Genomic DNA, 14,867 nt, shown 5'->3' with positions numbered 1-14,867 from the left:
ACATATTAAAATGATATATTGATAAAAAAAAACAGTTATACGATTTTTATTCTCAAAGTTGCATTTCTTTCATACATTTCTAATCTATCTTTTTTCCACTGAATGAGCTCGATAGATAAGAAAAGCGCAATACAAAAATTAAACCTTTATAACTGTGCGATGCATCTATGTGATTTCTTTAAAAGTGTAAAGAAAAGCAAGGAAAAGGTAAAAAGAGGCGAAGAAAATAAGAGATTAATCGAAAACACCATTTCGATTGCGTTAGCAGAACTCTGTATATGGCATTGTAGTCTAACACTGTGCTGCCATCTTTGCAATCGCATGGACTTTCCTCTTCAACGATACGGGAACGTCGATCACACATTATATTATGATAATGAAAAGCGAGATGTATCTTAAAAGTATCAATGTATAGTACCGGAATATCATTAAGCGTATTATCGAATTATTTTAATTGAATTTACATTTCGAAAAATCCATCTCGGGATGTTGTTCCATGAACCTAGAAAAATTCAGTGATTCAACAATTAGATCAATATGTGGACATTATGTATGATATATCATGATAAGACAAGATATTTTCTTACTTTTTGATGACGTCCTGCTTCTTCTGTTCATCGGACGTCGGAAGTCCTAGTTCCTTCTGCCTCTGATCGTACATCATTTTCTCCACGAGACCTCTCGTCTCTCCATCGAGATCAGAGAGTTTACTAGGTTCGGGATTCACTTTCTTCGTGCTAATTTCTGGCTCGCTTGTTACAACATGTGCCCACCACTGCATCTTATTCACCTGCAATCGGTTAACGTTAGTTTCATTGCCGATGATAAAAAATACTACAATTATTAGGTACACAGATTAATAAAACTAATCAATGTACATATATAATATATATATATATATATATATATATATATATATATATATATATATAATATAATATAATAATTATATATAATATAATATAATAATTATATCATTAACGGTATCTTGATTTTTAACGCGTATATCGACATTTTCATCTTTTATTTACACTATTAAAATTGGATTATTGAAGATGACTTCCATCTCTCTCTCTCTCATAATGTATGCCGCAGTTCAATTATAATGTGGTGGCCGCGTGTGCCCCTATCAAAATGGCACCACACTAATTAACCGTGTTTTCTTGCGAGCGATCGACCGCGCCGACCGAAAGATATAAACAAATTCGGCAACAATATTCATCGCTCCGATCGACGTTCCGACGATCTCATCGGACGACAAGAGCTGGGCGGGCATATACATGTGAAGTCTCACCATCGCGACCCGCAAAGAGTCGCATGGTAATTTTGGGGACTCATACTCCACACATCCAACCATATACTCGTCTCCATCATCCACGATCGACATCGACATACGTACTTCCCAAAATAATATACTGTTTCATGAGATCAAGTTCTGGATAACGACAAGCAAACTTACGAAATGTTTACATAATAATCAGACACGAAAGAATTAATTGGATAAGTGCTTAATTAAATGCTACGGTTCGTATATATCGAAAGACATGTTGATCTGCCAGATTCGTTGTCGATCGGTCATGCGTATCTTAAATCTTTGCAACTGGGCGGATCTTAGAATCACCGTTCCGGCAAGGCCGAGGATCGGCGAGGCCGCAAAAAAATGCCACACGTGTGCGGACGCTACCGCACCTATTATGTGCCCACGACTCACCTTTTCCAGATTAATTAACAGTAGTTTTCCGTCCTCAATTACCCAAGTAGATTCCTCGAGCTTGACCTCGTGCGGAAAATCCCCAGCAAGAATTGGCGGATGGCCTTTCAGTCCGCAGCTCAGGTGTTTCTTTGCGATCGACACGACCACGTCTCTCGGTCTAACCGAAAAGTTTACCTTTAGCGGCACTCGAATCTGTAAAAAGCGTAACTTTTATATTGATATGTTCCCTCAAACGCGTCTGTTCACATGTGGCGCCTACGAAACTCGCATGAAAAGAAAGCTCGTCGAAATTTATTCATGGTATTATAACAACGAGAAAGAGAATTAATTTCTATTATATAAATATATGTGTATTCGTGTGGAAAAAATTTGTCTGGAAAAAAAGATAAAGAGGAAAAATTAATTAATCACTCGTCTATATGTTATACAACAAAAGTCATAAAATCTCAATTTATTTCAAAAAAATGCATCGTTATAGATGTAATAAAAAATTACAATCTTTTTGACTGTTTTAATAATTTCATTAAAAGAATAATATATATTTATATATTATTTTTTTATATTCTTATAATCCTTTCCTATCTTTTAATCAATGCAATGAATTTGAATCGATTTATTTTCACGTATCTTAAAATAATGACACGTAAAAACTCAGCAGACTCTCATGGTCTAGTTGATATGTCCAAATAAAGAGAGAATGGCTAGAATGGCGGAGAGGGTGAGAATTGTTCCCAGCTCGTTCTGCACGGGCGCGTTTTTTGTCCTTCTATGATTACGATCTCGTTGCAGATCATTGTGATCCGAATCACAGTTCGTGACCTCGGATTTCGGAAACAAAAACATCGTAATTTTATTTTGATTTAAATGACCTCAGAAGAAGACCTTGAACGTTTGGAGGGTTCGCGGGGGTACTCGAATCTTTCGAGCGCGAACTGGAGGTTGAAAGGTGCATTGTAACGATTCATGAAGCGAAATGGCAAAGGTTCGACATTCCTGGGACACACCTCGTTAACCGCGAAGAGTGCCCGCTTTAATTGATGGCAGGCATACGCGGACCAGATCTTGGCTTTGGGTCATTGCCAGTTCGAAAGGGTCAAGAGTAGATCGATCACGAACGTGAATGTCCGCTTTATGCGAATCTAGAGTGTCGAACAATCGCTTTTCTATCGAGTCATACATTTGCACGAGTCATCTGAGTCAACGTCAAGTGAATGAGAGCCAATAATAGTCAGTAATTTCACATTCATTAAAACTTAATACCGCGTAAACGTATGCCAACTATTAGAAACATGTTATGATCTTGAATTTCTAATTTAATTAGCTTATCGCGGACAGTCGTCGTATATCCGTTTGGACCTTCATCCTGATGTAAATTATAAAGTGAATAGCAAAATTCATTAACATATTCATATTACTCTGTCGCGACGGAGTGGTTTCTACGCGCGTCAGACGTACGTCTCTGTATTTCAATTCCAATTTGTGACGGGTAAACAATTCAAGCTGCTTAAGTTTATTACGCGTGCAAATCCCGCTGCATTATCTTGAACCTTCTCTCGAAATTTATCGATCCACGTTACTCAGGTGACAAGGTAAGGTCTCACGCGTTTACGTAATTTTCGCGCTCCACGGCTCGCAGCTTCGCGCAACTCGCGGCCGCGTAACCCGTCACGATCTTTCGAGTTCCGTAATTAGCATTTGGGCTATCAATTAAGATTATGTATTTATTTCGTGTATTTTTACTTATAATATTTTTACGATACGTCGGTTTCCCAACAAGGAGAATATAGCGGCTCGTATACCACATCGCGATTATCCGACTCATCTCGTAGTCGCTCGTTCTTGGATTTTCAGAATGACGACGTGGCGGCGGAGCCGGGTGCACCGGTGCGTGGAAACGGATCATGGCTACCGACTTTGCGCCCGACGTTAACAAAATGGAATATCATTATAAAAGCGGCACCGCGAGAAGGCGAGGAAGAAAACGGCGGTAAGGCTGCTCACTTCGCCGAGGTCTACCCTAAGTAGACTGTAATGTATACGCTTTAATAATCTTCGAGACATTTGTGGAATCCTCGCTATAAAGTCAATGTAGTAGTATAAAGTTCATAAGTTAGTGTTATAATTAAAAATTTACGCTATTATTTGTTTTTCGCAATCGCAATGATACTGCGTTTCTTCTTTAAGCTTATTTGGCCATGTTTTCACAAACAATGCTCTAAAGCAATATTGTTTTCCTATCCCAATACATCGGTTTTTGCTACGATCGAATTTAACGTTGCCGTCAAATCACATATGCTATATAAACGCGGTTAGCTTTTTATAATTTAAAAATGAATGTGCAAAGATCAGCTGTTCTTACGTGTATTATGATTGGTAACCACAGCTGTATTGACACAGCTTGTTCCCTGGAGTTTTTGCCGAGTAAAGAATTGATCTCTGATTGCACGTAATAAAGATTAAAATACGATTTCTTTCGTATTTGCTCTCGTAAAATTATTTTATTCTGAACGCCTATAAAAAATCGTATTAAGGCCGGTATTCATAGTTGATTCTTATTTCAAGACCGTCTTAAGTAATGTCTTAAGATGCTAATACGGCTCTGTGATTGGCTTATAACATCTTAAGACTGTGATTCGAGCGATACAAAATATTACGAAGCGGTAGTGCTTAAGACGATCCTAAATATAAGATCTGATTATGAATACCGGTCTAAGATACAAATTTTAAAAACATTACAAAAAATATCGTTAGTTCATTGTTCACGCATTTCATCGCTGTTCTTATTTTAACCTGGCACCCGTATAAAACAGACGTGTCGTATTGATGCTGTTTGTGACTGCAAAGACTTGCGAAACTCGTTCTTACCATCGCGTCGAGATCTCGTACATTTTTTTAAACGTACATAAGCTTTAGAAATGGCATGGAAATTGCACATTATACAGATTCAATAGTCTCGAAGTAGCGGCAAAGCTACGTTCAGGATCTCGGCATTCGATTTGTCGCTGCGAACGAACGAGCGTGACTTCGAAGGTTGTTACGACCGCTTGGCGCCTCGTTCGTGGATAACCGATTTATTTGGCGCTTCGTCGAAATCCTTGATACTAAAGAATCGGCTACGTTTAATTCGTTTGCGCAACCGAATAGTTCGCTCGTTACTCACGGTGTCGAATAACGCATAACGCATCTCTTTTCGACGCGCGAGATCTCGCGACGAGATCAAAATTTATAATCGCGATTCGATGTCACGATATATGAGTACGCGACTAAGACTTTTTTCCATTTGTGAATTCCCAGTAGTACATCGGCGACAAAATAAAATTAATCAAGTGGCAGACAATCATAGAGACTCGACTAATGAATAAGACATCTCCTCAAGACACCAAGGACGATGCGAAACGCAAGCGAAAATATGCGTGAACAAGGTTGACATTCTACTTTAATAAGTATAAAAAACCTAGTTTGGTAAAACGTTAGGCAAACGTTGCAGCCACTCTTCAGGGCGAAGATCAAGAATACTTATTCACTTTTATTATATTTTAGTTTGTTTTGTATATCCCACCTTTTTTTAATTAAAGAACTAACCCTTCGTTCTCTTCTTTTGCTTTCACTCTAGCTTCTGACAAAGACAATGTAATAATTAAAATAAAAAAAAAGAGTACAAAAATTTAATGGGTTACGCCGATTACGGTATCATTAGGAAAAAGGACACATTTTTGCTACTTTGTATAGTCATTGTATTTTCAAATTTATATCGTAAAAGCGCATTGAAAAAAAATAGATAATATTGAATATATATCAGTGAAGCTATCGGAAAGGATATAAATCGTAACAAATTGCCGTGATTCGAGCGATAAAAAATATTACGAAGCGGTAGTGGAATATTAAAGAAAAGACGAGACACAAGAATAACTTATATAAAGATGGCCATTTGTATTGACGGATTCCATTTATACCTATTAGCGTGAATAAAGATTGATTCATAAATGCTCATTCTAGCGTCAAGTAAACGAGTGAAGTAAAGTAATAACGTGTGCATGCAGTAATTGATTCTACGTGAATCTTTAACGTTGGCATTAAATATTCATAGCGATGATAACAGGCAGATAAAAGAGGAACTTGTCTGACGAACATGGTGCGATAGAAGACTGGGGAATAAGCACGCGTCGTTTAAATCAGTCTGCATTATCAATCCATGAAATTTTACTCCAGTATGTTTAATCATATTAAATTCGAAGTTTTCTAAATATCTGTTTTCAGTTCACGCAGAAAAATTTTCGTCATATTGTCACGTAATAATATCGTATTCTGTAAGTAACATGTGTCGATCGCGATTAATGCAAGATGTTTCGCACGTCGTTATTAACGGTACAAAATCTGGTATTTAAATTAGCAATTATCCATACAAGTGCCGTCTCGCGCTTTTCATAATCAGTTGCAGCCTGGTACGGCAGAGGATATAATTATCCTGTGACAGCCGTTTCATTTAATGCACGTTTTTCATTTAATGCAAAACTAAACACTGTTATCGCTAATCGGTCTTTTAACGATGAGACATAAAGCGGTGCAGTACCAGATAAAAGTATAATTTATGACTTCCGGTAGATGCTTTAGATAAATATATAACCAAACGGTAGCTTAATTACATTAGCAATATACTCCTGTAATAATCAATAATCATTTAATAGTTAACACATATTTATAGAGCAAAACTAGCGCAACATTTTATTTCAGAGACAGAGTCACACCGTTAAAAAACACATTTGTAACTGTTTATAAAGAAAATAGGAAATAAGAAAAGTTGGAATATTTTACGACGGTTGTGATATATACAGGGTGTAAAACTAAAGATGTTACAGACTATTATTTCCAAATTAAGCAAAATATGAAGGTTTTGTGAGTCTTAACGACTGCACTTACGATTAGAAAAAAAAAATAACTTTATCATATGATGTTACTTTCGATACCAAACGGTTGATAAGGAACAAAAATTTCATATTTCGCTTAGTTTTAGAAATAATAGTCTGTAACACCTTTAGCCCTATATATAATGTATATATACATTAGTATATACGGCCCTTATTTATTTAAAATTTCGAGGTCTAGCAGCGCCAAGTTTTTTTACAAGAAAAATTTATGTATTTTAAAAAAATATTTTTATTTTGTATTGTTACCTCTGTAATTCTTTGTGACCACTAAAAAATACACATGTAAACTTTGTATTTAAATATCTTGTATTCCCTTGTTAAATTTAAATAAAATTTTTTAATCTTATAAAATTGTTATCATACGCTCTTTTTCTAATTGACACAATGTAAAGATTTTTCAAAGTAATGCAACAATTATTTTTTTAGGTAATATATATGTTTTCTCTGTAATTGGCGCTGTAATTTAAAGAGATATCATTTTTTTTTGTAATTGTAAAAGTAATATATATATACAATGTACACAAATGTATATACAATAATATTATATACAAATTATATTTATGTAGAGATATTACGTATGTGGTATATTTATTCAGCATGCCAATATATCAGTAGTTTTATATTCACGATTACGATAAACCGGAGCCAAGGAGTAGCAGCCACAACGCGATCGAAAGGATGCGAGAAGATCGATGAGCTTCTCTCACCGAGTGCGCTCAGGTGCGTGAGTGTACAGGTGTATTTCTACGAAAGCACGTGCACGTGTGCATCGTTCCGTGCCACGAGAAGAAACGGACCCGAATGGAGGAGAGATGCAGATCGAGAGAGGAGGCGAGGGAGATGCGAGGCACAGATAAATCAGCGCCTGTGCGAACGTGCATCCGGCTTGAGGAAAGGATTAGGATTCTCGATGCTGATTTTGTTCGTTGCAATTCGCAACGATCAACGGCCTAGGGGCGGGGAAAGGGACGAGACTTGCGCAGGGTGCGCAATAACACGTTAATACGCGCGAAAACACGACGGATAATTTATACGTATATGAAAAGATGTTGCAAAAGACATGCCGCTTGCCGAGATTAAAATGGAGAAGTTGCCGTCGCGATAATAAGCGCCGACAATGGATGCGCTTCCCGAAGCAAGAGTGTATCGGCGTCAGGGGCGTTAAGGCAAAAATTGTTACAGCCGGTAGATGCGGAATTCAGGTCGCGGTGAGGAGTAAACCGGAGAGGCGGGGAGGCCGTAGGTAAATATTTCTTCACACCACAATCTGGAATCGGGCTAATGTAGGTCGAGAGCGTTACTTTACTTCAATCATTAATATATTTACCTCCGTAAAACGAGCGGATGTAACGCGCAATTTATATCCACGCGAAATCGTAAAGAACAAGGTATCGCCAGGGATATTTGTTGAGATTAGATATTAGATACTTATATATCCGAATAATATTAAGCAATAACTATCTTATTGCAGTTATATACATACGCAGGTATATGTGCCATGTATGCGTTATTATCGTAGTATGCGATATCATGCATAGTTTATTGTTGGAAAGAAATATCGCTTGAGATAATGCATTTATCTCCATTTTATTATCGTTTTGATTAATTTAAAATCTTAATTCTCGTAAATCACCCTGGAAATATCCCATGACGCATAAAGATTTATAATAAAAAAAAAATAAATTATCTAGACACGCGCTTTCTCACGACACGCAAATATCGCGCTCAAGCAACGTTGTTAAACAGTCCGTGAGAGATATGCTGACCTCTCTCTCCTTGTTTTCTACGCGATCCTTGATAATCGCTGATTGACGAGGCTCGCGAGGTAGGATCCTTTCGATATTAATCGTTCGGGGCTTCGTCGCGACACCCAGGCGCGATGCGTTGTCGACGACGGGGAGAGGCACAGGTGCGGCCCCGCTATACCATGATGGTACCAACAACGTGTCGCCCTCGGTCCTCTCGGCGAAATCGTGGTCCGGCAACGGTGTGTGCGTCGCGCCGATCAGAATTCCAGGGGGCCGGGTGAGGACCGGTTCCTCCCGAAAAATTGGCGCCGAGCTGACCACGTTTCGGGTCAAAGAACGGCCTTGCCTCTCGTCCGTTTCTCACTCCCGCGGCCTCCTCTCCACCACCATCACCTCTCCCCCCGTCGTGACTGCTCCTCGCGCTTTTCGCGTCCTCGCGATTCCCCACCTCGATTCGCCATCGGCATCACCACCACCGATGTCAGTGGCGTAAATAGTGATCTTATGTCAGAGAAAATAAAAAAATAAGACGACGACGACGATGGGAAGACGTAGATAATGTTGCGTGTCTCACGATGATGGTACCCCCGCGATCGTCGCATATCGGATGTTTCCTACTTTACGAAATCGAACATCGACGACTGTTTATCTCTGAATTAAGAAATATTTTATGGCGATATGTTCACGGTCATACGTATCGTTTCTTTAAATGGAAAGAATCAAACGATTTTTACTAATTAACTCTTCGAACTACCGTATTTAATGGCAATATGTTAATTATAGCCTGAAATTCTATATTGGCATAGATGAAATCGTATTTAAAACAAACGATTAAACACGTCGTCACTTAACGATCCCCACTGCTGGTCGACATCATCCTTGACGAAGTGCGGACGGACAAGAGTAACTTTCGACAGACGTGGGCCTCTTCTTAATTTCACGATCAAATCAAATTATTGACGCAAACAGAAATTCAGTGAGTTACGACAGATCAGTTACATTATCGGGCAGATAATGCTTCATACGTGATCGCGAGGGGGCAACAAAAGCCAGCAAAAGTACGCAAATAAGCACTCTGTCCTGTGTGCATAAGGAACTCAGGAAATAATAAGACCGTGGTCTCTACTCCAGTTTGAGAAAGCGCAAATGTTGTAATCTCAGATAATTTTGCGCGAACATACCGAACCATAGATGGCCACTGACCAAATTGTTCGTTTTAGACGCGCGATGACTTTATCCCGCGTATCAATTACGCGTGCTTAGCTCGTAATTCACTTAAGCCCTCACCGCCTTGAGGCGATAATCACGTATGATTCGGATAGCAGATGCTCCCGTCAAACTTTTTACCAATATTTATGCGAGAAGCTTGCCTTACGAAACTGTTGCTCCTGTTCATTATAGTAACGCGCTATGAAGATTTCAAGTGCCATGCGTGAAGAAATATACGAACAAGACGGAACAAGTGTTATCTTCAGTGCTCGTAACTGTTGCGCAATGAAATCCGTATAAATAACGCAATATGACGTTAATACGCGAGGTCGAGTTGATTGGTATACGTTAAGGTTCTCTCACGAAAGGGAGATGAAGTTTTTCGTCGTTTGAGCGATAAATATCGGTGCACGGGTAATCCTGTGGATAGGCGAATAATGCGTGCACATGGAAAATTGCATCGCCGCTAGACGGACGGTAACAACAATCGCTCTACTTTCGCGGATTTGCGGCGAATGCACGTTTTGCAAATTGCGCCCCGGTGTAATGGTCCTTTTCATCCGGAGGCGCGCGTGCGGTCCGGGCGCGCAGTAGATCGTCATTGCGCGCTATCGGTGCGCATATGCGCCGCTTACGCAATTACCGAGAGAAGGAGAGACCGGGAAAGGAGAAAAGGGGATACGCGCGCGCGCGGGGGGAGAAAAGGACTGGTGTGCCGCGACCGCCAAAAGTGAAATCGAGAGATGGAGAAGGACCAAGAAGGAGATAGGGCGCTTCGAGAGACGCGCTAAGTCAAAAAGGGAAGTGAAACGTGTGTATAGCAGCCCTCTTGACGCGATCGGCGCGAATCTCTCGTGTCGCTTAAGCAATCGATGTGAAGCATCGATCTTGCGGCGCTTCAGTTAAAAATGTTAGTGATTCTGCTAGTCTTTACGTTTCTACTTACGTAATATATGTATAATGAAAGCTATGATTTTATCAGACTTGGTATTGTACTTGCGAGTGCATCTCTCGTGCAATTAATTAAGTTGTTAATTATTAATCGGTAAACTAAATATTAGTCTTAAAATGTTTAATAAGTAGATATCATTTAAATTTGATGACTTTAACATAGTTTGTTATAATTGTACTTCATCTCATCGTTTGATATTGTATTATATATGAGAGGGTAAAAACGCAAGTACGCGCTGTGGTACATAAAGAAATATCACGGTAGCATGGATAGGAACGAGCTCGCGAGAATATTCGAGTTATCGGCGCGTAGAATCGTGAAGAATACCTTTTCCGGTCCTTTGTTAAAGGACCACCCACAGTCTGCCATAAACTACGCAAAACTGTGCGAGCGATTGCAACCCCGTTAACTATGCTTGCGCAAACTGCGCTGCCGATGATCATTGTTCTCAAAGCGAACGAGTACCTATCGTTGACTTCTTATAAAAATTACGCATTTTTTCATCGGGCGCATTTTTTCACCTGGTCCTGTTCCACGCTTATCCAGCTCCGCTGACTTAAAAAGCGGATATGAAAAAATACGACTATAAAAGGTTTAGCAGTGATGAAAATTTTAGATTATTATCAGCAAACCGACGTTTCCGGTTATTTTCAAAGGTACATTACCCAATCATAGTTTAATATAGAAGCATTTAGTAACCATGTCCTTAATAACTTGTTTTATCTAGCAAAAATCAGTGGTAATTAAATTCTAATATATGTAATATATATATATATATATATATATATGTGTATCTATAACTAAATATATGTAAAAAACAAATATGTAATAGTATAATAATTGTATCATTTCTCATTCTTCGATTTCTTTGATGTCGCGAGTTTTTCTTCTTCCTGTATTTCTTAGCATATATATAAACAATGGTAAATAAATTTGAAATACAATTGTTCTTGTACGGAAATCTTCACTTTATAGATCTATAATGCGTCAATTAACCCATTCTTTACACGCGCCTTGCTAAATAACTCGAATTTCAATTGAGAAAAGATACAGGCGTCGATTATCAATTTACCAGTAATCTCGCGCACGTAAAAACTTCATTTCCGATAAAAATTAAGATAAAATTCCTAAATTCTTAAATACCGTTGGAAATTTAGGAAAACAAATGATGCCCACGATCGAATGGTATTTTATATTTATATCGCGCTCTTGGTCTTACATCTTACAAATTATCTTCTAGGGCTTATGACGCACTCGAGAAAACATTAGCATATCTGAAATACGACGAGATGAAATGTACACCTCACCGAATATGCCGTGAATATTGTTCAGTAATGCTAATTAACGGACTTGGTATCGATCTGTGTGTCATATTGCAATTTTACATTATTCGGTATCGCGATTTTAACAAAATATTGAGGTGTAGAACTCGTTTCTCAAAGGCGTTAAATGCCACAACGCCTCGCGCACATTTTGTAAATATCTCCTTGACATGCTTGCGCACAAAAATGTACGTACGCGAACGGGATCGTCACGAGCGTTCGATTACGTTTAAGTGCGTCATTATATCCTGTTTTCGAAGCGATACAGCAAAATATCTCGCCGATTGGCCGCTCGGTAGTTAAACGCATAACTAATGATCCTCGTGCCCATCGGGAACGACAACATCTATTACCGTGACGCATCGTAACCCGTCGAGCAATATCCTCGGAATGCCACCTGTTAGGGGATGATCGTAAATTTTTATGAGGCACACAAGTATTTTACTTTCGTATAACGATATCCGCCCTTGCGTAACTATTAGTACGACAAATAACCGCAGCTCGCATACATATATTCGCTTCTGCATCGTACTTACTTAAAAGCAATTTCATGTTGCTGATAATTACCTTCCCTTAGGTAGGGCCATTATCCCGTGACGTGTTACGCGTGACTATCTGTTTGTCTTCTGCGATTATTCCGTATTCCGCAAGCAGATGGAATTGGCGGATTATATGAATTTTTCGCTATCAACGTCTTTCTTTCATAAACATTATCATCATCATCTTCTCTCTTTTTACTTTCATGCTTATCATATATCATCGATATGACGCGTGTATACCACTAATTACTAGCAAACTGTCACTCGGTAACGATCTCTCCTTGTCCCCCGCGATTGAGAACACGCTATAGTAAACGGGGGGGGGGGGGAGATTAATTGCCGGTTGCTGAAGCACACTCGGATTGGGAAATAAAACTGATTATTATAACGCGCTTGATAATTATCGCTGACCGTCATTAATTTCGTGAATTATTTTAATTAAGAATGACCATACAGATAATTTTAATCCGCTTTAATTTTCCATAATCGGCGTATATATTCTCGCGATAATAAAAAAGAAACCTTTTATTGATTTCTCACGATAGACATCGTGATCGTCGAGCAAATTAATTTCATCGGTTGCTGCATCAGAGAGCAAGCCGACACTTCCAAAGGAGCGAAAACGTCAGTGCGAAGGAGCGAAAACATCGGCGCGACTAAGCCGCTAGTTGAAAATCGCTCGGATCGCGATTATTAATCTGGGTCAGCGAGCACCTTTCACGCATCAGTCGAACGTTACTCAACGTTAATCGTTACAATTTCTTTGTTCATGCTGAATGGCGGGAAAATTACAGCCGCGTCGCAAATGTAATACATTATTGTACAGTTTGCGCATCCGTCTGCATAATGCCCGTTTCAAGATCAAGACGTCACCGTCAAACTTCGCGCATCGTTACCCCATGATATCATTCGTCGCTCCAGGAAAAATCCAGGAACGTCGAACGCGCGGCGAAATAAGAAACTCTGCCGTACAAATCAGAAATTCTCGAGATTGTTGAGAAAGAGTGTCTTCCACGCTCGTCAAGGTAGCCGAGCGGAACCTCTCGCGGTCGATAACTTCTAAGGATCATTAACGTCTTTTCTAGGGGGACTACACGTCATTGAGAGGAGTGACGCGCGCGCGGTGGATCGCTGTAGAGGAGACTATACGCGTATTGGGAAACGACGCGAGGTTGATCCGGGTCGCTTCCACGACGGACGGCGAACGGTCGGCTGACAGCCGACTCTCATTTTCCACCGCGGCGATTCTCGCGCACGCAGTCGGTGACACTACGTCGGTGTCAAGGACTCCAAAGGATGAGCAGAAGTCCATATCGAGATTTATCGGATTATTTGCGTATTTATGTTACAAGGCTGCGCGCGCCCGAACTGACACCGTAACAAATCGTACGACACGCTGTCCAATCTATGTTCCTTCTTCCGCGCGAATGCATCAATCAGTGCCATTAATGCGTAATTAATGATGGTTTGATTAGATCGGCTTGAAACAAATAAATGTTATACCACATCACGCTCCAGGTGACAATGCACGATTTAAATGGATAACATTTCCAATGACTGGCGCTATCCTATCTATTTTTTACCTTTCGTAAAAATGTCTCTCCTCAAAAGAAAAATTAACTTCATTTTATAATTGTTTTCTTAGCATTCTTATACTGACTTGAATCATGAATCGCTGGCTGTATTTTTTTGCAGGTAAGATTTAGAATCACATCTCGCAAAATCGCAACTCAACTCATGGTTCTTGAGCTTCATGAATTATTAAAGTGTTTCATATTTCCTTTGAAATGGAACGAGACCGATAACAGATAAGATTTCAAGTTGGTAATTTATAGAAAGGTGACGGAAAATAATTGTATCTTGTAGCTATTGCATTACATTGCTGCTCCTACAATTATGATCGTTAGTAATAACTGGCTCTCACTTAATTAAGCCTTGATTAACTTGGAAGGCTAGGCGCAATTCGTAACTGCTGCGATGTAATTGCGAGACGGATTATCTCCTTTGATTTCGGCGATTCTTTATCAACTATTGCGATCTCTCAAAGGAGCAATATAAACGCAATATAACAAAGACCAGAATATTTGTATTGTTAACAATAATATAATTATATAAACTTATCGGTTTTCGAGCTTCTTCGAGTTTCTGATAATCAGGCATCTTGCATTTCATTAAATTTTAAAATTTTACGAGGCCAGACACGCGCTAATGAAGGCTATTATTTGGTTAAGGACATCTCGTTACCGCAAGAAACAAGAATACAAAGTCGCTAAGTAGTGCGGGAATCTTTCGTAACGCGACAATTCTGCCGCTGCTCGAAATATGAAGAGAAATTGCGGATCGGCTGACGCGGGGACGCATGCACGGCCGTTTTTCGGCCACAATTACGCTCGTCCGTCTTAAAAGCGGGGCTTTATTACATTTTTCTCGCGAATCGGGCAACAATGTTGCAAAATTA

General features: G+C 39.3%; 1 protein-coding gene across 1 annotated transcript in view; it reads right to left on the bottom strand.

The window, feature by feature from the left end:
• Positions 1-30: 30 nt before the first annotated feature.
• The window catches only part of Nudc (nuclear distribution C, dynein complex regulator), an 80,598-nt gene continuing 65,761 nt past the window's right edge, over positions 31-14,867 (bottom strand). The window contains exons 5-7 of the mRNA XM_071775230.1: positions 1,712-1,906; positions 588-790; positions 31-502 (exon numbers count right to left, since the gene is read on the bottom strand). Of these exons, the coding sequence (XP_071631331.1) occupies positions 451-502; positions 588-790; positions 1,712-1,906 (450 nt within the window). The 3' untranslated portion in view covers positions 31-450. The remainder of the gene's footprint in view (positions 503-587; positions 791-1,711; positions 1,907-14,867) is intronic.

The sequence above is a fragment of the Temnothorax longispinosus genome, chromosome 4 (assembly GCF_030848805.1).
Source record: "Temnothorax longispinosus isolate EJ_2023e chromosome 4, Tlon_JGU_v1, whole genome shotgun sequence".
NCBI classification, from domain to species: Eukaryota; Metazoa; Arthropoda; class Insecta; order Hymenoptera; family Formicidae; genus Temnothorax; species Temnothorax longispinosus.
This window is presented reverse-complemented; position numbering and strand designations above follow the sequence as displayed.